The sequence below is a fragment of the Aricia agestis genome, chromosome 9 (genome assembly GCF_905147365.1).
Source record: "Aricia agestis chromosome 9, ilAriAges1.1, whole genome shotgun sequence".
Lineage (NCBI taxonomy): Eukaryota > Metazoa > Arthropoda > Insecta > Lepidoptera > Lycaenidae > Aricia > Aricia agestis.
In genome coordinates this window covers 10,429,932-10,453,665 of record NC_056414.1, presented here as the reverse complement: position 1 = coordinate 10,453,665, position 23,734 = coordinate 10,429,932, and the positions used below count along the sequence as shown (strand labels likewise).

General features: G+C 36.6%; 1 protein-coding gene across 1 annotated transcript in view; it reads left to right on the top strand.

Moving 5' to 3' along the window:
• The first annotated feature begins 1,245 nt into the window (after nt 1–1,245).
• Nucleotides 1,246–23,734, top strand: part of LOC121730736 (C-Maf-inducing protein-like) — a 59,213-nt gene continuing 36,724 nt past the window's right edge. Inside the window, exon 1 of the mRNA XM_042119877.1 lies at nt 1,246–2,352. Within this exon, the coding sequence (XP_041975811.1) occupies nt 1,708–2,352 (645 nt within the window). The 5' untranslated portion in view covers nt 1,246–1,707. The remainder of the gene's footprint in view (nt 2,353–23,734) is intronic.

Sequence of the window (23,734 nt, the reverse complement as noted above, 5' to 3'; positions counted from 1 at the left end):
TCAAAAGATCGAATTGACTGGTCATCCGCCGTACAGCCCTGATTTGGCACCTAACGATTTCTTTTTATTTCCATACGCGAAGAACAAATTACGTGGTCAACGTTTTTCGAGCCGCGAAGAGGCTGTTGATGCGTTCAAAATGCACGTTTTGGAGATACCTCAATCAGAATGGAAAAAGTGCTATGAAAATTGGTTCCAGCGTATGCAAAAGTGTGTCGATCATCGCGGCGAATATTTTGAAAAGCAATAAAACCATATTAAATGATATATGTTTGTTTCTTTTTTTTAATTCCGGATACATAAATAGCAGCCCTCGTATCTAGTACTTTCATGTATAAAAATTAAAAATAATAAAACGATTTTTTGTCATTTGTTTGCAATTCAATAATTTTATAACTAAAAATTATTAATTTTTTATTCTTTATAAGCACCTAGCTTATAAAAAATCTGATTTGCCCCCCCCTAGCCCAGAATCTGCGTAATTTGCCCCCCCCCCCTGGCCCAGAACCTAGGTAATTTGCCCCCCCCCTGGCCCAGAACCTGGGTAATTTGCCCCCCCCCTGGCCCAGAACCTGGGTACGCCCATGCGCGGTTTGGCTCTACGATTGGTCTAAATTTTGACAGCCAACAAATCACAGAGCCTGAACCGTGTCTTGAGACCAAGATGCATCTTGAGTACTGACTATTTATACCGGCCTAGATCAACTAGAAATTTATCTAGTCCAAACTTTATTAAAATATTTAGTACTTATATTATCTTAATGATTTACCTACTCTTTTTTTGGGGTACCTTCACTACCTTCCTCATTTCGTCATTATTTTAAGCTACAGTCCCATTTTTCAGAAATATGGAAAGGATTATTCAATATTTACTCTTAATTTCAGCAACTTCAGTTACCGTCGCTTGCTACTACCGCCGTCGCTATTATTTACGATTAATTTTAGCAAAAGTTAGTAAAATTAGCACCACCGTCTACTCTTTTAGGACTGGCAATAAGAATCCTTCTGATGAAAACTAAACTTTTCTTTAATTTTATTTTAAATAATAAAAGCGCCCTCTGTACAATAGCACCAGAACTTACTTAACTGCTAGTTCACGTAACTCGCTAGAGGAGCTGAATGTTTTAGGCGTAGCCAAAGATATTTTACTACGTAGCTATAATAAACGTCGTGTAGATGGCAGCACTTGTATTTATTTCAAGTTATCGCCGTGCGAAGGCGCTGCTTATCTCGATTAAACTCGCGCATGTCGGGTGTACCGTGTACGTCAATACAAACAAGAAAGAAACATACGATGTAGACGGCTGTGTATCGTACATGTTGCCGCCGCCCGGCAGTACCGCTCCGTTTGCTAACAGAGCTCCATATGTCCGAGGCCGGTCGCGGTGCGTTTCTCGCCTGTAATCCGGAGCGTTATTGCGGATAGTGTTAGATTATTGATATTTATTTTTGCGAAAGAATACGCTGTCGTTCTGAAGTGCAGTGCGCGATGATTCTGTGAAATATGGTCGGGAGCTTCTCCATCGATTCGTCGACAGTTTAGATTCATTCCATAATCTACGATCTGATAAAGGCCATTTATCAAAAACTGTGCCGATAAAATGTGATCGAGTTACGCTTTATGGGACACGCGAAAACAAATCGAACATGACGTCCATGGGTATCGATTAATTTTAAAACTTAGTATATATTCGGGCATCGGTTAAAATGCCTTCCAATAGCCAGGAAATAAACGTAGACGTTAATTCGAACGAAAATGGTGGTGGTGCTTTCAGAACCGAGCCCAAGGAATTTAAGATGGACGAAATCACGTACGAAACCAAAGATGCAGTCGATGCAGACGCGAGTAATGCCCCCGGTGGGCTGAACTCCGATCAAAGGTTAGCGTTCGCGCTCAGAGACTTTTTGAGACCGGCGGATAGCGCGCTGATAGTGGAGACCCCGGCTCCCACAGTAGAGGAGAAGCTGCCCTACATCGACGAGGTGGTGGACGTCGACAACGCGGTGCAGTCCGACGAGGAGCCGACGACATGCCCCGGCACCGACGAGGTGCTGAACAACGCGGCGTGCAGGCTGAGGAGATGGCGCGCAGCATCCAGGAAGCTCCGACGACCGCGAATTATTAACAATTTAAGTGCGAACAATGACAGTAGCGGCGCCGTTAAATCTAGTCAAAGTGGCCACACGGACCTGGCGGACAGGCTCCGGAACCTGGCGTCAGCCGGGAGCCTCTCGGCATCAGCTGGCGAGCTGCTGTCGCTGGCGCCGCCCCCGCCCGCCGCTACCGCCCCGCCGTCTCCCGGCTGTCTCTTGACGCCTACACTCGCGGATCAAAGTGCAGCTGAATATTTTGTAAGTAAATAGCTACTTAGTTTTATAACTTTCATGGCTATATTTTGGTAGGTTCAGTAAAGATCTTAGCGCGCATCTTATCTCCTATGTTAAATAGTAGACGAGATTGAATCGCATTCCTGCGGTAGTATGAGCGCTTTGGGTCCGCGAAATATTTGTAATTAAGGTTCAATTAACATCTTTATACGAAGCGTCGAAGCGGCAACGTCTAGAGGAGTATATTATAATAATATACTCCTCTAGACGTTGCTATGAATGTCTCTTAGAAAGTGACAAACTTCGTCAATTTCACCAAAGTTATAATGAGATTATGTAATTGCCTATTACAGAAATAAAATACGCATATACCTATAACACGCTAGTAGGAGAAAGTGGGTCAGGAGATGGGAAGTAATTTCGACAACAAAACAATGTCGTAGAAAAAAAAAACATTGTTGTTCATGGCCATGAAATATTTGATACAATGTTTTGCTTACAATTCAATCGATCACAAATTGCTACCTTTAGTGTTTACGATTTGAACTTAAAGGAATTCATACAGGTAATTCAGGATTGTCTATAAGTTTTCCTTGTGAAAAAGCAATGACAAGAAGCTACTCCAGCATTCAGCGAAAACTCGGAAAGACGGAAATGTATGTTCTTAGAAGTCGGCCCATGGTGGACATAATAAACAACAACAATTTGAACAATTATACGGTAATTTCCTGCTTTGTTTCATTGAAATCCGTTAATGAAATTATTATTGTTCAATCTAATGGTTGTCATTGATGAATCAATTATAATTCCATAGTTTCCAAAGATTTGCTATCAATTTTATTTGTTAAGCATTTAATGGAAATAAACTAGGATTTAGGACTCATGTTTAAACTTTAAATAGTCTAATTATTTGAAGTTGTTCTCACAACGTAAATAGAAACGGTATTTCGTCATTGGCTGGGAAAGCCAGAGAAAAGTCAGCATTTTTTTCCGAACATAGCATTGAACTCTTTGTTTAGTTAGGGTTAGGGCTGAATTTTTAATTTTTCGCCTATACATGTTTAGCGTAAAAAAATAAAGATCGGGAGTGCTTGATACTGAAATAAAATATGAATGAAATGACAGTATTTCCTGTACCGTACTGTAAATCAATAACTCGCAATGTGCATCCAACGATTACCGAGAGATAAGTTCCAGCCTCTCCAGGCTCCAGCCACTTACCTAATAATAGATCATTTGATTTCGTTATCAATACATAATATTATGTATTCTTTAGCTGATATTAAAAAAAAAAGCATGTAATACACATAATTATGCGTGCGCCTCGTTAGCAAAAAATGCAGGTTACGTTTTGTATGAAAGAAAAAGCACTGATGTTTTATTACTAACCCTAAATTAGGGAGGCATATTTTTGTTCTACCATAATAGTTTTTCATCGTGATCAGCTCAGTTTTATAATTCTCTATAATGTATTAAGTATTCTGTATTAACCTAGGCGTAGTAAAACCGTCATATTATCACTGGGATTTCACTCTGTAGACAGATGACGATGAATGTCCAAAACGCCCAAACATTTTCTCATATTAATAAATTCTCATATAATATATGAGGAATGTAGATGGAAACGTCCACAACGCCAATACCAACCCCGAAATGAAAACGAATAATAATAATAATTAAGTAAGTACAAGACTGAGCTGATCATGACAAAAACACGACTATAATAATATCTATAATATCTATAATATCTATGGACGCTTCACACCACGTCAGTCTGGCCTTGTGGTAAGTACCTGAAGGACTTGTGTTACAGGTACCAGACAACGGAAATATATTTAATACTTTTATACTATACATATATTTAAGATTTTTATTATATGATACACATATTTAATACACATCCATGACCCAGGAACTTTGAAAACTTATTGTTCCGTCGGCGGGACTCGAACCCGCGACCCCCGGCTTGAGCTACCAACGCGCTCACCACTGAGCCACAGAGGTCGTCATCAACTATGATGAGACCAAAAACTTTCATCCCATTGTCAGGTAGTAATCCCACGTGAGTGTTTTTAATTTCATCAAGGAGTTATTAAAGCCGGTAACGCAATAAAGGTGTGCCGTTAACTATTCTCCGAAGAGCTAACTTTCAGTCCATTAGTTAATTACATCAAATATACCTCGTGTGTTACAGCCAGCCGACTACCAATAAAACTGAGGCTAATTGCAAATATCTTGTTTTGAATGCTGCCAAAAAATATGATGTTTAAAGAATAAAAAGTATGGAGAGTTTAAGGCTTCGACTTTGGCGTTTTTTAAATATTAAGTAGGTAGGTATGCCGCTGCCGCACACCAACTGCAGGTATCTGGTTTAATGCTATAGAAAGAAACTGAAAATATAACAATTTGTATAACTCATTTTTTATTAAATAGGTAAAGGCTAGCAAAGGAGAAAAGAGAGGCAAATATAGACATTGGTGGATATCCAAAATTCCAAAAATAACGGGATGTCTAAATCTCTCTCAATCATAATTTAAGGATTCTTTCTGGTATTCCCAAATGCCTAAAGAGATTTTTGTATCTAGCTTTGGTCATCATTCGAACCGGAAAGTAATCACGGGAACTTCTCAATGAAATGGCCTTGCCTTATGGAGTACGGGATATGTATTCTGTGGTTTGAGCTTGTTTTATTCGTCTTGACGGGTACTCTGACGTGTGGGCATCAAATTTAATTTATTGTCCGATTAAATTTATTGTTTGACGAGCTTTTGCCCGCGGCTTCGCTCGCGTTATGAAGTATTATTATATACAAACTTTCCTCCCGTATTTTAACCCCTTGGAGGTGGAATTGATCAAAATCCTTTCTTAGCGGATGCCTACGTCATAATATCTACCTGCATGTCAAATTTCAGCTCGATCGGTCCAGTGGTTTGGGCTGTGCGTTGATAGATCACCATGTCAGTCAGTCACCTTTGAGTTTTATATTAATACGAGCTTTTGCCCGCGGCTTCGCTCGCGTTAAGAAGTATTATTATATACAAACTTTCATCCCCTATTTGAACCCCTTGGGGTTGGAATTTATCAAAATCCTTTCTTAGCGGATGCCTACGTTATAACATCTACCTGCATGCCAAATTTCAGCCCGATCCGTCCAGTAGTTTGGGCTGTGCGTTGATAGATCACTATGTCAATCAGTCAGTCACCTTTGAGTTTTATATATATAGATATAGACTAGGTAGCTGGCGACCAGGAACACTCTACCAAGCTAAGCTAAGAATTTCCACAGTTTAAATTGGAAGTGGACCCACTTACTTATTTATTGAAGAAATAAAAGTTTCTTTTTAACCGACTTATATTTTTTTGATTACCAACTGAAAAAAGAGTAGGAACATTAAGCAGATAAAGGCAAGTTTTATGTTCAGTTAATAATCACTACAGTGATAAACACCAAACAATATCCATTAGGAAAATAATGACAATGACGTAGTTTAAAGGTAATAAAAAGTATTAAATTTCGGCAAAGTCGTATATAAAATGGTAATTTATTTGGTATAAGAGTGTATTTTTTAAGTTTTTTGAATATTATAAAAATAATGTATAAAAAATAAAAATATGAATTTCTGCAGATTTACTGCAATATTGTTTCTGAAAAAACGATTTTCAAGTAACTAATCTACGTAACAACAAGGATTTGTGTGCAACTTGCGGTAAAAATTGGCTCTCTTTTTTACGATCTCGCACAGAATCATACAGAATAGATTATAGTACAAGTAGATCTGAGTCCTTTTAGTTTCAATAAAATTGAAATACATCTAGGTATTTAAATAAAACTAATTGTGTTCTGGGAATTTTATTGCTATACCAATACCATCTTTACTAGCTATTTGACCGAGCAAATCAAAACACGAATAAAATGACATTTTCTAAAAATGATTCCTAGCTGGATCGATTTATCGCCCCCGAAACCCCCTATATACTAAATGTCATGAAAATCGTTGGAGCCTTATATATATATATATATATATATATATATATACGGCTCCAACGATTTTCATGAAATTTAGTATATAGGGGGTTTCGGGGGCGATAAATCGATCCAGCTAGGAATCATTTTTAGAAAATGTCATTTTATTCGTGTTTTGATTTGCTCGGTGTTTTGATTTACCAGAATTGCTTGTTTAAAGATATAAGATATTCCATGACGTTGTTTGTCATGGAATATCTTATATCTTCATCAAATCTAAAATCAAATTGAATAAACTTAGAGATTTTCAGATCTTTCAAGAATTCCTAACCTTTACATTCTACTCCACTCGCAAAATTGTATTCAACTCTGTTACGACTACCGACTACGTCGAAATACTTATTGATACATTTGCCCGACGTGCAAGCAAAACGTATTTTCACAGATCTCATTGACGTCAAGAATATTATCGTGCGCTGGCAAAATTTTCGCAAACACCGACCGACTGGCTAAGTACAGTGACTGTTTACATTACATAACATCGTTTAGGCGAATAAAGCGGTAATTAAGATGAACGGGTGACTAAGGAGTTTTTAATGTCACTTGAAAAATTGCTATATTTTACATTCTCCTGCCTCTGATTTCCTTTGCACAAATTTTTTCTATATTATTATTCAAATTTGGATATAAAAAGGTGATCCAATACACACCAAGTTTCATCTTAATCTATTCAGTAGTTATTTCGTAGTAGATTAACAAACATCATTGGTATTCCAATTCCAAAAAAAATATTTTCTCAAGCTCAAGAAAATTCTACGAGTCTACCAAGGCACAGTAATGTATCCTCCTCTATAACCACAAAACCCACAAAAAACTGGCGGACAAACAGCACACATTGTTTTTTATTATGGAAATATTTGTTACAAGTAAATACGGCCATACACACGTGTCACGATCGGCCAAAGTAAACTCTGGATGATAGATTGTGACGTGAGCGGTGAGTGTTGAACTAGAACAAATACACAAATGGGGCCGCCATATAATAACCGCGGGCCGTGGCTTAAGTGTTTTGATTTATCATTTAAGTTCCCAGTAATTGATTGATGATTTGCATCGATATCTCTCTGGAAACTTTAATGACATGTAAATGAACATGTAAAAAAGGATAATGACAATACAAGTTTAAGGGTGAATTCAGTTTAAGGGTGAATGCATTTCTAAATTTGTATTTTATTACAGCATGGGCGTACCCAGGTAGGGGCAGGGAGGAGGGGGGGGGCAGAAGATGAAATAAACGTCAATTTTCCTGGCAAGTGGAAATAAACGTGTTACCTACTCTGCGAAAAATGAAGTGTTGGAAACAAAATATCTTTTCAATCAGATTAATAAAAGTCAAATTTGTTTCAATATACCAGACCGACCATCTTCTCGAAAGAGGTATGCTGCCCCCCCCTCCCCCCCCCTAGCTGAAATCCTGGGTACGCCCATGATTGGTCAGTCAAATCCATACTTTAGAAATGCATCTACGCGTTTTGGTCTGAATTGACCGTTACTAGTTAATTTTTTGTTACCTATATATACTCCATTTAATATTATTGTACTAACCTAAAACATACAGCAACTATTAAATTAAAATCATTCGTTCAAATCAAAATAGTAAATTGAACGAATGATTTTAATTTAACAGTCACTGCTCTAGGTTAGTAGACTTCACATAAAATACTGGGCATAGTGCCCAAACTGTCATTTAACTATTAGAGTATTTACGGCTGATATTATATTAGACATTACCACGTATGATATACGTTTTTACTGTTTAATTTATTTCGAGACTAGATGACGCCCGCAACTTTGTTGCTCCAAAATTCGTTACACACCGTACATTTTTCCAGGATAAAAAGTATTCTACTTCCTTTCCCACGAATTTGGAGTATCTACATAGTCCATACCAAATTTCAGCAAAATCGGTTCGGCGGTTTGGGCATGAGGAAGTTACAGACAAACACACTTTCGCAATAATATAAGTATGGATAGTTTAGATACTGAAATTATTTAGCACAGGAAACCTTCTTATATAAAATTCTCGTGTCACAAATCACAATGTTAGTTACCGTACTCCTCCGAAACGGCTTTACTATTTTTTACCAAATCTTATATGCATATTCGGTAGGTCTGAGAATCGGCTACGGGGTACTTTTTATATTGATAAGTGCATTTGTTGAATAAATAATAGTAAATTATCACAACTTGAGACTGACGGTGACCATTGTTTGTGCAACGGGATAGCGATAGACGTTGCTATGGTGACATATTTATTTATTTTGTCACTTCAAAAATTATGATATGGGTGAAATACTTTATATGGCAAAACAACGTTTGCCGGGACAGCTAATAATAAATAAAAGCTTTAAATGAAAAATAAACAACGTACAACATAAGTCCTGACTGATAAGGAGCAATATATTATCTCCAACAATTTCTCAAGCGGCACTTAAACATTGTAAAGCAATACGCCGCTTTCCTTTATTTACAAGCAAGCGTAGGAATTGCGTCATTGATAAATTGATAACAATGAGGAAACGGGGTTGCTTTATATAGCTTTTGACGTGTCGGCTTTCGACCAATCTTGTGTGGCCAATGGCCATTTGTCTTGGAGAAGGGTAACGACTCTGTGACCATTTTAGTGTAAGATTAAAAGTAAATTAAAATATTTCATCGTAGAGTCATAGTGGCTCTAGTCTCTACGATAATTACTCTCAACTCACGAGCAAAATTTTTTATACATTTATATATATCGTATTGCGCAGAAGTCCTTTTATCGCGGGGTACCCTACATTTTTCCGTGATAAAAATAATCTTACCTATGTCCTTTTCGATGCCAAACGTGAAGAGATAGAGCGAAAGATAAGCAGACAGATATACATTTTCGCATAAATTATAATAATATTATGATATGGATTGCGATATTTAAATATGATAATAATATTTATATGAACATGAAGGTAACTAAATATATAATTTTCAAAATCTTTTATAATGGTGTTATCATGAATTCATGACACCAACTTTTAGGGTGTGAAAAGAGACAATTTTCGTGGAAATAATCAGAGAATTTGTTTAATTATATTTATTACTGGGGACCCTGTTATTTATCGCGCGGGAACCGTACATTTTCGAGTAAGTACGAGGGATAAAAAGTACCCGGGAAAGCCCGGGACTCGATGTATCTCCATAATAAATTTAAGCAAAATCGATTTAGCGGTTTCGGCGTGAGACAGACAGACACACTTTCGCATTTATAACATTAGTATCATAAGCGTTACTGCATATAATTGCATAGGTTCTATTTCCACGGATTAAAAAGTGCATCACGGATAGTCTGTCGTCTGCGCTGCGCCTAAACGCTGTGACTTTAGTATGTAATATTATATAGCCTACTTTTACTTTTAATATTTAGTATATTGTTAGTCACCTTTCTACACGTACGAGGGCCTCATTTTATTGGTCCGAACAGCCACTTGACTTTCTTGAAAACCTGAAAGGTCAAAGATCTTCGTCTTATTCGTGACTTCGATCTGGTTAGTATTTTATTAGAGCTATGTACCTAATTTCTGTTTATAAATTGTAATAGAATAAACCCATTTTATTGTGTAGTGTAAATAAAGAAGTGATCTAACTTTTTGAATTCAAATACTTAAAGAAAACTTAATACTTTTAACTATTTTTATAAAATCGAAAAGCAGCGGGCTAAAATGGTCACATTTTACCATTCCTCTCAATCAATTCAGCAAATGAATTGTCAAAACTGTCGAACTGACGAATGTCAAATTAGTACGAATTACTAGACATGATTTGCAAGCAGAGTGACCATTTTGCGATTTAAAAAAAATGAATCATAATATGATCCTCCAAAGCGACCATTTTAGCCCCGCTGTATTTAATTTGCAACAAATGGACTCATAATACTTACAAAGTTGTAACATCAGACTATTTAAGTACTACCTCTTTATATTCAGTAAAAAGCATTTTTTTTATTTTTTAAATAAAAAAAAATAAAAAATAAAAGTATTGACGTACTCAAGGTCAGAAAGTGAGTGTTTACTATAGTTAATTCAGTAGTTAACGGATGCAATGTGAAGTGACTAATACTACATACTAATAATAATAAACAGTAGAGCATTTTCTAGACTAGATCACTAGACTGGCCTCAAATCTCAAGCTAGTAGCTACTGTATTATAAAGTTAAAACGGCAATTCTAGCCCAATACATACATTTATTGTCAAAAGTATGAAATTATGAGCGATATTATGATTAAGTACACTTTTTTTTTTTCATGGGGAAATGCTTACGCATCCCCGGCGATTGGGGATATCGGACGGGGTATGTGCGTCTCCTGAGTCTACCCACTAAAACCCCATGGATCTCCACCCCTCGCGAGTTTGCGGGTACGATAGAACCTACCGCAAGTCTACCAGATTATGATTTAGAATACCTAGCAAGTAGCAACAGTACACCAATGAAAAACGGTACTCGAAAAGGAAACACCAAAATTATCTTTCTAAGTATGATTCGGGCAAAAACTGTATTTCATAATTTATGTTATAAGTTATAACTAGACATCAGATAATATGCACGACCAAAGTGCCGAAATATGCATATGCACAATCAAAAGTCACTTATATTATTAAGTATTATATCAAATTGCTTTACATGATCGTCTGTAATATCAATATTAATGAAAAACTGAATATTAAATAATTAAGATGCAGCAAACTTCAGGACTAACACTAGTGACTATGTTACTCAAAAACACGATAGCATACAATTTTCTCGATAGAAAAAAAATTGCGAAGTTGCTTCCAAATCACCTATAACCACGTTAAACTGCTAGTATTCGAGTAATACATTAAAAAAAAGCTTGAAACTTTTTAGTATAATTACATATTTATAGATAAGGCAAGGATTATGTTAAGTACATATTCTTTTAATAACTTAATAGATATCCTTTAAAAAAAATACCTATAACTGCCCGCTAACTTAGCGATGATTCCGCGTCGTCCTTTTTCTTATGAAAGACGGGCGTGAGTGTGAAGAGAGGACAATGTTTGATTTTTTGGGTTGGGCGCCCCCGCCCCCTTATTATGTATAATTTTTTAGAAGAGTTTTCCGGTGTTGCCCATAATGATAATAAATGCAATTTTCATAATTCGAACAAATCCAGGATTTTTTTCTTCTTTCCGATTGCAATCTTAGTGCCCTTGGACGTTCATTACAGTAATTTATTCTTTTTTTTTCAAACTACACAGAAACATTTTATTAGTAGAAAGATATTGGCCTCGGCGTGTATTATGATAGCTATTTTAAGAGACTTCTAGGGCATAATATGGTCGAAATATGCATTATCAACGAAAAATTGCCAAAATATGCATTTGCATATGCAATTATGCAAATGCATATAATCCGATGTCTAGTTATAACGTACGTTTTGATACACCTAGCTAGCACGCTGGATCGGCGTGGGGCGCACAAGCTGGCCGATTCTGTATCGTACATTTGTGAGTTAATCACTGAGTTAGTAACGAAACGGAGGAGTGAGCAACGGAAAGTCTCACTTTTGTATGCAAGTGAATACAAAAAGTGGCACTTTCCGTTACTCACTCCTCCGTTTCGTTACTAACTCATTTATTAACTCACAAATGTACGATACAGAATCGGCCAGATGATCCTCTATTTGCTGACGACTCTAGCTCTCGTCACTCGTGTAATGACACTTCGGACAGAGGTTAGGGTCTTTTAACCCGATTGCGTCAGGGGGTTATGTCTTTCCAGTGTAAGGTAAGACGTAAACAACAAATAAAATGTTCTTTCTTTCTGCTCCTTATGTACCGTATTGTAATTTAATAAACATGAAGAAACACTGTGCATTTTGTGCAGATGAGTTTTGAAACGTGGCAACTGGCAACTTTCATTATACTTACCTAATTATTTTCAATGAAACACTAGCTGCAACGAGCGGTTTGTTACTTTACTGAAATTTTCCAGACTGCTCCCTAATTATTTTTATCAGTGAATTATTATTTTTTTAAATGACAATATTTTGGTTTTAAATCTAAAGTATTTTGTTTGTAAATCAAGGTAGATAATTGGTTTTTGACAATCCCTTTTACTACTTATTATAATAATCCGCCCGAGCTTATTTTTTAAAAATTCTTTCAGTTGTTGATATTATCAAAGCAGTATGTTGGCCAAAATAATAATTGTGAACTGTAAATATGTACTTTGTTTCTCCTGTATCGAGTTATAATTGAATGTGGTCGGCTTATCGCGTACTTTTATTTCGAATTCGTTTATCTTATCGTCTCAATGCCACGCGGCTGAATGCGCAGGCGCATGTCAAGGATACAACTTTCCTCCATTCAACATCGACTGACGTGCTTTGATGCAGAGCCCCTCTTAATTTTTATTTATTTATTACGTCATGAGGGTTATGCTATGCATATTATTATTGTATTGCTTGCTCGAGCATATACGGCTGATTTAATTTGAGAGCTTCTAACGCCGCGCCGGTTGTTTTCGCCGGGTCAGCTCCTGAACCGGCGGTAGGCCTCATGGAGAGAACATGTTAATTTTTAAACCGATTTAGAAATAAAACATATTTTTTAATTTCATTTTTCATCTTACTATTTGGTTTTGACCCTGAGAATTGAGAGTTACAGACATTGCTATTGTAAGACATAGTTAATAGTAATTATCTTTGATATTGTTTTTTATTTTTTAAGCAAATATAATTATGACAATTTTGGGCCCCTAATTTTTGGACGCAACAAAGTTTATTTGTCCCTTGCGTTACTTGCAGCTATTATCACACCTAAAAACGAAACTGGCGCGACGCATAATATACTTTAATAATTTCAAATAGCATGACTTGACGTATTAATTAACCGACTTCCAAAAAAAAGAGGAACTTAAATATGTTCGGCTGTGGTTGTGGAAGCTTTTTTTTTTCGCTATCGTCATCGTTACGCGTTGTAACGCGTACGCGTCGTTTAAGGTGCTGTGGTTCTTGCAACTACGTAAAATAAGTGTAAAGAAAATGTCATTATTTACGTATAAAAAAGTACCGTTTTAAAATTGAGAAAATTTCCTATACGCAAAGGTATATCAGTACACAATTTGAAAATTCTGCTCGATAGAAAAAAATCTCAAAGACACATTTTCTAGTAAAAACAAAAAATGAAATACATTTGTCGTGACCTAACCTAAACGATTTGATATATTTGATTTGTGTAATACTAAAAACAAAAGGTTTTTTTCTCCTATTTCCTATTATCAAGACACGCGGCGAGCACGTAACTGCCACTGTACAAGGCGCGCTGATATGAATGTTATTTTAATGTCCTTTACATATTCGTACTGACAGACATAGACCTGCTTATTTTAGGGGCTACTGGCCCTTAAGTGTGACCACTCGGTTTCCATATAACCTGTATGACGTAAAGGCGTGCTTTGATATTACTTTGATTCTATAAAGAGGCGCGGCGCGGCGGTACAGCAGTGAGCGGGGCAGGTGGCGGTCGACGCGAGTTCCTGTGACCTCATGGCCTACAATCTACATTCACTATAAAGCCACCGCTATACTTGCTCAATTCGCAGGTCATTGCAGCTTTTATACAGGGTGTAACAAAATATGATAATACTTTAAGGAGTGTTTGTGTCCCCTATATGTTCATGACTGTAGTAACTAGTAGCAGCGCTGAAAGCGTATATTTTTGTGATTGGTTTGAGCAGCAATTGAGCTCCTATTGATAAGGAGGTAATTAGATATAAGTCCAGTTTGACCTACATGGGAGAGGCATCTGTACCATAGTAAAAGGAGGGGAAGTTTATCTTCATACAAAGGCACCGCGCGCGGCTTGTATGTGTGCGCCATAGTATCAATGCGTTGCCACGTACGGCACACAACAAAATCTCGGCCAGTTTTATAAGGCTGGTACCGCCGAGATTTTGTTAAAAGGCGAGGGGTGCAAAGGAGGGCCGCAAGGCTGAAAATCTTCGACTCGACAGGGACGAGAGCAGGAGGTGCGACGAGGAGGGCTTCGTTCTGGTGGAGAGGAGGAAGAAGAGGAAGCCCACCGTCCGCAACCATCGCGGCACCGCACCTTATGTGCCCGAGCTGCGCCTGCGGAGCGAGGTGCCCGCAACGCCGCTCTACGTGTCGCGCCTGCACTGGTCCATGACGGTCGAAGACGTCGTAAACTACATCTGCGAGAAGACCACCTACACCTTGAGGGTGGAACGTCTGCACTCTCGCCACAAAGTGAATTTCAGTTCCTTTGTGGTGAGAGTGCCGACTCAAGTTTTATCCATCTTCGAGGTGGAGGAGTTCTGACCCGCCGGTGTAGTTTACCGGAGGTTCCGGGGGAGGCTCCCGAACGAAGCGCGCATCACGTCGCCGAAAGAGACTTTACGTGATGAAGCGTAGTGTGATTGTGTGTGTGAATGTGTAAATAATATATATTAGGATAAAATTGTTCGGCGTACATCTGTTGTCTGATTGCCATAACACAAGTTTTTACTTAGCATGGGATTAGACGACGTGATGTACGCTACCTAGCTTTTATACTATATTGTATATTATTGTATGCTTAATGCTTAATAAAGAATTTGAATAATAATAAAGAAAGAATTAATTGAATAAAGACCGGATTGATAAAAAATATTAGTCTGGTGTCTTTAAGATCGATTGTCCTGAATATGATAGTGTATACGTGGGTCAAACTGGACACAGCTTCGAGACTCGGTATAAAGAACATATCGCGGCTTATAGGAGTGGTCATCCTGATAAGTCACATTTTGCTAAACACCTTTTAAATAGTAATCATAGCGTGCCCTATGGCCATTCCTATAAAGTTTTCCAAAAGGCTTTCGGCTGAGCGTGTTGGAACCTTATATTATATATATAATCAAAGGTTGGAACAATGAGAGATCATAAAAGAAAAGAAAAATAACAGACTTGCATTGTTGAATGACCAAACTTGCTTGACTACGTCACCGCTTATTAATATGTTCGGGTGTACAGTGTATATGGTGAGGATAGTGTAGTAGTAGCGGGGATCGATAGGGTATAAAAGACGGTGATTTAGCCGGTGGCGGCACTTGACGGACGTTGTTCGTAGAGTCAACATCCTGATGATGCTCCGGTGTTGGGGCGAAACCCGCGTCGAGGTTTTCAACTTGCATGGTGGTAAGAGGCCTTGCACGAATTTGCTAACATTATTGCTTGTGTGGTTTTGGTGTTTGCAAGTTCTTGCATGCGAGTGTACGCATAGGTAGTGTGGGAGAGGAGGGAGGTGCTGTACGCATGCCTATGCGTACACTCACTCATGTACTTACAGGTTGAAGTTTATTTCGGGGAATATTGCTAAGAATAATAATATATTAAATTTTATATCTAGACAAAGCGAGACATATTTTTAAAACTGCATATTTTGGCCGGCTTCACTTTTACTGCTCTTGTCGAAATCCCTTAATTAGTTTCTGAGTCTGTATATAATGAAAGCGAGCAAACTGGACTATTATCTTTAAAATCAGAAATTAGAATTAAATCCAAACTTTTAGCTTAGGCACAAGTCCCTAGGTGTTATACCATTAGGTACTACTATTTTTTAAATAAATTCCTTGCGTAGAGAAATTGGCTCGTCTTTGACTCTACCGGTAGGTTCATATTTGGTAAAATATTAACCTACCGGTAGAATTAAAGACGAAAGAAGAAATTGCGGAAAATCATACAAAATTCAACTTCTTCTTTTATGGTATGGTATGTCTATCTCCCAAAACCGCTAAGCAGGAAGACATACGCAAATATTATTTATTATTACCAACAGCTTAGTACAGGGAAAACACAGATTAAATTCTAATTATAACCAATAAATGTGTTATTTGACGTAAATCCTTCAGTTAAATGTGGTACATGTTCGTGAGCAGGCCTTATAGTTTCAGTAGTGGCCACAGTGTATAGAATATTGTCAGTTTTTTACAATTGTGTTACCTAAACAAAGCATATTACTCACTTACTCAGGTCAGAGTAAAAAAATTAAAGTGCTTACACAGAGGACTTAGTCGGATATGGCACGTTATTCCACATACTTCGAAGAGAGCTCGAGTTCGAAAGAACAACACTACCGTTTCAGTTTGGTATGTACTTAAGGAGGCGACTAACCCAAAATTGTCGATTTTATAAACTTAGATACTACATTATATTTTCAAGAATTTGATCTGAGCGAAAACACGATATCTTAAAATTTTCTCGATAGAAAAAAATCATAAAGATGCATTTAATTTTCACGAAATTTTCATATATTGCCGTAACCGTGCATTAAACTAAGTTAATATTTAAACGCATTGTATAAAATTCTATCATTGAGATACTGACCTGGCGGATTTTTAAAATGTTGTATATTTATCGAGTTATTAAGAAAAAACTAACTTGGCGATGATTCCACGTCGTCCCTTTTCACCTGACATATGACGGGCGTGAGTGTAAAAAGAGAAGGACGATGTTTGATTTTTTGGGTTAGTCGCCCTCTTAATATAATTGTCTAAAATTATAAGTGATCCTTATTACTATTTAACATTGTCTGTCGTTTATCTCTTCACTCCTACCGCTAAACCTATTTTGATGAAGGTTAATTGGAGATGCTTCGACTTTCGAGTTTGCACATGGGATAATTTTTATCGCGGGAAAAGGAAGGTTTCTGAGGTAAAAATGACGGTAAACGACACAAAGAATTTTAGTGTCGCATCTAAGCCAAAAATAATAAAACGATCTTTAAGACATTTAATAAGTTAATTTGTTTCCTAGCGCACAAAACACAAACTTTACTAGGGCTGTTTTAGTTACAACTATTTGAGTATATTAATTTAATTAATTATCCTTTAATGTTCGAATGGCGGCCCTTCGGAACCCTTTAACGCTTATTCATTAAGTACATAAGTAAATGTCAGATAATTTATATTTCTCAATCAGAAAAACAATTTTATGCACAAATAAAAGAGTCGTTAAGATCGTTTTAAGGAGCGTGAAGTGATATTATCGATAATGTAATTGATTTTATCGTGTGAATGTTAATGTTCGTTCCCAACGGCTTTCGACTCGTAATATAAGGGTCAGGTCTTGCAGAAACTATATGCGACGCGTCATATATTACGGGAATACAAAATATAAATCGTTGCCTCCGCGTTATTTATTTTTAGTCTCTTCTAATTTATGCATGCATTTTTAAGGTCTGTCATATAGAAATGACAGACCTTAAAATCAGTCGAATATGAGTTCGGCGCGGCTCTACCCGCGTAAATTATGTATTTTGAGGAAACCGTTCTTTTCTCCGTAAAAAGAAGCCTACGTCCTTCCCTGTGGTCTACGTTATACTTTTAATAAAATTTCACGGTTTTTTTTACATTTTCCTCTGATTCTCGCTCTATTGGTCGCAGAATATTGCTATACTTCTTTCTGTGTTGGATACTCAATAATTTATCGAGGAAGGTTGTAGAGCCTGAAGCCTTCCTTCAAAAAAAATGTTTATTTCATCCCAGTAGTTCTTGAGATTAAATAATTTCTTCAGCTTTATAAAATAAAGTAATGATAAGGGTTTCGTGAATCGTGGCGTCGCATAATATAAGCGACACAAAATGTTGACATTCCAATTTTGTATTGTTAAGTTCAAGTAGCGCCTCGTCTCGTTCAGTGTGAGCTGACCACAAGGAGTCATGTGTTTGCAACATGATACGAAAACATGCGTTGTAATATGATTTATCTGTTATTTGCGTCAATGCTTCAGAAAGTTCCACCGCTCCACATTCTTTTACAGTTCGATGTTGATTGTTTAGGCATATATACCTAAAAGTCACAACCAAACCGAATAGCTTCGTCCACGCTATACCTTTTTTGTTCATCAAGGGCATGCGCAGTCAACATCGCACGTGAGGTATGCCCGCGACGGTATGACACTTTTCTTTCCAACGCGGGTGGATTTTGACGCATTCAATTATTGAATATGCCAAACGAAAGTTGAATAAAAAGATGATGACGAAAATTATTGAAGACGAAATTGCATAGTGTGGACCATAAACTTATAATGCATAGACCAACAAAGAGTGTGAGACAGAAGAAAATCTTTTATGGAATTATAACAAGATGAAAAGAGAGAGGCAGTCTAATGAAAATTGTAACAACTTTTATTTGACAGGTCGTCAAAAGTCGTCAATCGTTTTTATGCCCTTTCGGTATTTCCAATTTATTGTTCAATTTGTTTGTTATTTTTAATAAATATTATTATATTTAAAAAAGGTGACTTGTTATGTACTTGATTGCAGTGTAAATTATACGAATAATCCTGAAAAATATATATTTCACAGGTAATTAATCTTCATGTCCTGATTGCTACGATGTGTTTATTTTTGCTCTATTCTGTCTTTAGCTCTCTATTTCAAATAAAATATTGTGAATCCTCCCTTTTACTTTCATATTTTGCGTAACTAAAGTTACTATTGTTCTTATATTAAGTACACAAATTATGAGGAAAAAATTTTCATTAAAATTTTTTACATATACGCTAGTGCTTAAATCAAATTTATCGATATGCTTATCGATATTTTACAATAACATAAAACTAAAATAAAAATCATTTACCTTTATATTTATCACCTTAAAAAGGACATATTATCTTATTTTAACGATTATTTTTAAGTAATAATTATCTTTTGACATACCTAGTATAAAATCAAGGTTTCTAATACTCATTGAATGCAGCTTTCAATAATAATTTATAATAGACAGTTGTCTGACAGTATAGGTATAAATGCAACTTATATTATACTTATTAATAGGACTGGTACCGACTTCAAAATTATGAAGATTGAGAACAGAAATACTGAGTACAGAATAAGGATTATTTAATACTTTTTAGTTCATTAAAGTATAATATAACTATTTTTATATCTAATATATTTTACAATTGAATTAAACCCTTTTCATTGTAATTTTAACTTTATTTAATGAATTATTGTAAGTTAATGAATTGTATCATTATTTTATTTTTTCTTAATTTTAAATCTGTATTTTATTGTAAAAGCATATTTATAGATGATTTTATGTATCTTATTTTTATTTCTATTTGTGTTTACCGTTTACTTTTTAATGTAATTGCATGCTGTGACCAATAATTGTAATTAGTTATTGCATGTAGCGTGTATTTTTAAATGTCTAAACCTAATGTTGTAATTCATGCAAAACTGTTTTTGGTTCTAAATAAATAAATAAATAAATAAATATTGTCTTTACCTTCAAATCGGTTCACAAACGGCGGAGTAATCGTTGAACATACATAAAAAATATTATATCCACAGCCGAACGTCTAACCTCCTCCTTTTTGGAAGTCGGTTAAAAATAATTGTAATAAAAAGTATTAGGGAGTGCCTCCGCTGCCGGCGCCGTTTTCCGAACTCCGAAGTTTGCCGAAGTCACGCGATATTTGCCGAATAGGCTGCCGGCGCCTATGAGTGAGAGATGCGGCGCTGTGGAGGACACGGCCCAGCATACCCTTGAGGTGTGCGATCGTTGGGCCGTGCAGCGCCACGATCTCGTGGCAGTGCTAGGAGGGGACCTCTCGCTCCCGAGCATGGTGCGCTGCATGCTCGAGAGCGATATATATATATATATATATATATATATATATATATATATATATATATATATATATATATATATATATATATATATATATATATTATATTTTTTTTTATTTTTATTTTATTAACAGTTCTATTAACAATTCAAAATTTACTGCGCTTGAGCGCGGAGTGTATGGTGCGGATTGGTTTGCATAAATTATTTTACTAAAAAATAATCGCTAACAGCCGTTCACGAACCAGATAAAACGCGATTTTTCAGCACTGACCAGGCTGATGATGATGAACTTTAGCTAAGAACACTCGATCATGTCAGTTTTCAAACAAAAAAAAACTAGATCAAAATCGGTCCACCCGTTTGGATGCTACGATGCCACGGACAGATACACACACAGACAAACAGACAGACAGACAGACACGTCAAACTTCTAACACGTTTGTCGGGGGCTAATTAAATACACATAGTACGGGCACGTTTCCTCCTTACTGACGTCATAATATGCATGAAAACGGATTCTACTTTCTAGAATTTATGAAACATAAAACCGTCGTTGCGTTGACAAAACATTTTTCGATGTCAGTAACTTTATTACCTGTTAAATGTGAATGCGTCATGTTTGCATTGTAAAAGAAAGTGGACATTATACTGGCGTTTCCAGTGACTTGAAAGTTGTTCGTGACTCACAGGGTCAATCCGGGTTTAGGTACATACGTGTGGCATATACATTAACTCTCTTAAGAGGGAACGCGAGTGAGTCAATATATTTTAATGCATAACTACTAATATATATTCTGTGGCATAATGTAAAATTCTATTACCCAGGGACTGGACTAGCGGATTTTGAAAATTTTGTATCGAGTTTTTACGATGAAACTACTTTGGTGCCGATTCCGCGTCGTACTTATTATTATTTACCTGGCATATTATTATGAATAGTGGACGTAAAAGTGAAGAGACAAGGACGGTGTTTTATTTTTTGCTTTATTCGCCCCCTTATGAAAATATTAATGAAGCGAACTAGTCAACTTGCTTGTCTTCTCTGTATATTCGAGACGTCATATGACATACGAAGATCCTTGAATACGCTGCCCAAATATTGTATTATGCCCCCCCCCCCCCACCCCCCAATAATACAAAATTGGGAGTGGGGGAGGGGGATTATTCTCGGCTACGTTGTTGTCTTCTGCGCGACTTCGAGTTTTCAACGGGAAAAGTCTCTGGTGGATTGTGGAGTAACTCTGTGGAAACTGCTGTGCAGAAACTATGAAGATTTCTGGACATTATTAATTCGTTAATTTTAATTAACTGAAACGCGTTTTTCAAGTTTGCATCGAAACCTTATCGAAATCATAACAATATTATTGTATAACTATTCAGCAGAATCGACCGCAGGTGTAAATTAAACTGAAATTTGTTCCGAAACTACGAACACGACACGTCATATCACGACATTGTGATAAAAGTTAGGTAGTTCGCCTTTGTATTGAAATACCAAATTATTCTCGCTGTAATTGATTTGCATATTTCATGCATACATGTAATGCGTACTAGTCCGGGTTCGGTAGAACAATTTTTTTTTTTATTACTATCAAGCTAATTTTTTGTGAGTAGCTTCATTTTGATAAGACGAACAACAATTTTATTTGCGAAAAATCTCGAAAGTGGTAGCTAACAGAGATAGAAAGGATTTCATACTTTGATTTGATGGTCCTAAAATATGGATTGTTCTATTTGTAGGATGATGTTAATTTTAAATAATATAGGTACTTAACTATTAACATATATATATACAAAAAATTTGCTGGTGAGGGTTCCGTTTTAGGGTTCTGTAATCAACAAAACTTAGTTGGCTACCTGTACCAAAAACCTATATTTTTTTATGAAATAAAGGGGCAAACGAGCAAACGGGTCACCTGATGGAAATAAACTTCCGTCGCCCATGGACACTCGCAGCATCAGAAGAGCTGCAAGTGCGTTGCCGGCCTTTTAAGACAGAATAGGGTAATAGGGGAGGGTAGAGAAGGGAAGGGAACGGAATAGAGGAGGGTAGGGAAGGGAATGTCGTAGGGGATTGGGCCGCCGGTAAACTCACTCACTCGGCGAAACACAGCGCAAGCGCTGTTTCACGCCGGTTTTCTGTGAGAACGTGGTATTTCTCCGGTTGAGCCGGCCCATTCGTGCCGAAGCATGGCTCTCCCACGTATAAAATTTTGAGGTCGTCAAGAAACTTATGTTACTCCTTCGGTAATGTTAATAGTTGTGGTAGTGGTAATGGCAAGTGTTTAAAAGCCTCTGTAATCGCTTTTCATCAAGCGGTACGTGTGTTCGATTGCCCCCAAATTGCCCCTGAAAAAGTAAAAAAGTTTATTGCTTAAAAAATGTAAGGTCAATCATAAAATTTCTTCATTTAAAAAATTCCTGCAGCTTTCTGAGGTATCATCATAATTCATATCATGGCATTTTGTACTAAACTGGTTTTGCGGTTCACGGACTCGCGCACAATATGAATAAATGCACATACAAAACAAGGATACATCGGCTTGCGGTTAAGGCGCTTAACTGTTGTGGTTTTCATTTAAAATATATTGTTTTAAAACGTCATTAACACTAGGACAATAATAACTCTTAGAGAGCGTCCACAAATTACGTGAGGTGTTTTTTTTTATTTTCTGAACCCCCCTGGTGAGATTTCGTGAGATTTTATTCAACCCCCTCCCCCACCCCCCAATCTCACGTGAGATTTTTCAGAATGTGGATTTCTTACGTAAATGCGTTGGATTGTTTGACAGTCAGTAAAATATATAAGGTGCATTGGGGTAACTTCGGAAGAAAAAAAAAATGGGGATATTCCGAAAATTGCAAATAATTACCAAACAGAAAGTAATTTTGAGCTCTGGCTACATTAACCGAGACGCCAATTTAATCACCTCCCCCACTTTCTTTCCCTCGAGCCGTCAGCCGGCAGTGTATGTGCGCTAAGTTCATTTTTTCGCGCCAAGTGCAATTTTATGATTTTTTTGGGATTATCAAAATTATCCAAATTACCCCGTATTGTTTTACACAGAAATTAGGTAAGTTACGTAATATTTTGTTTGTTTTAAAGAAGCTTTGACGTTTTTTGCTTTCCTAAGAATAGGTTATGTTGCTCTAGCTATGATTTTTAATAAACATTCGAATTAACCCCAGTGGGGTAAATTTGATAACGAAATTTCCCCAAAAAAATTTTCATAGTCTTTTGCAGGGGTGCGCAACATAATATCATATTCCGATTTGATGGTCCTAAAATATGGATTGTTCTATTTGTAGGACAAGGTTACTCTTGAATTATATAACTATAATAACCTATCATTATATAAAAAAACAGCTTATTAGGGTACCGTTTTAGTCGTTTTAGTTCACTAATCAACAAAACTTAGTTGACTACGGAACCCTAAAACGCATCCCTAACCAGCTGATTTTCTGTATATTGATAGGTTAATAGTTCTATCTCTGTTAGCTACCACTTTCGTTGGCTTTTTTATTGTTCTTATTCTATTTATTTCTTTGCTCCAAATGTTGAGGACATCTGCATCCCCGATGGGGTAATTTCGAAAATTTTTCGGTACAAAACTTAGTTTGGTGTCTTCTATGGCTTGTATGCACAATGTTTTTGTATGGGGTAAAATAGAATAAAAATAAATATGTGCCTTAAATGTATTTTTACATTAGGTCGTGTTTCGGCTGTTATTCGAAATTACCCCTTGAGTATTCGAAA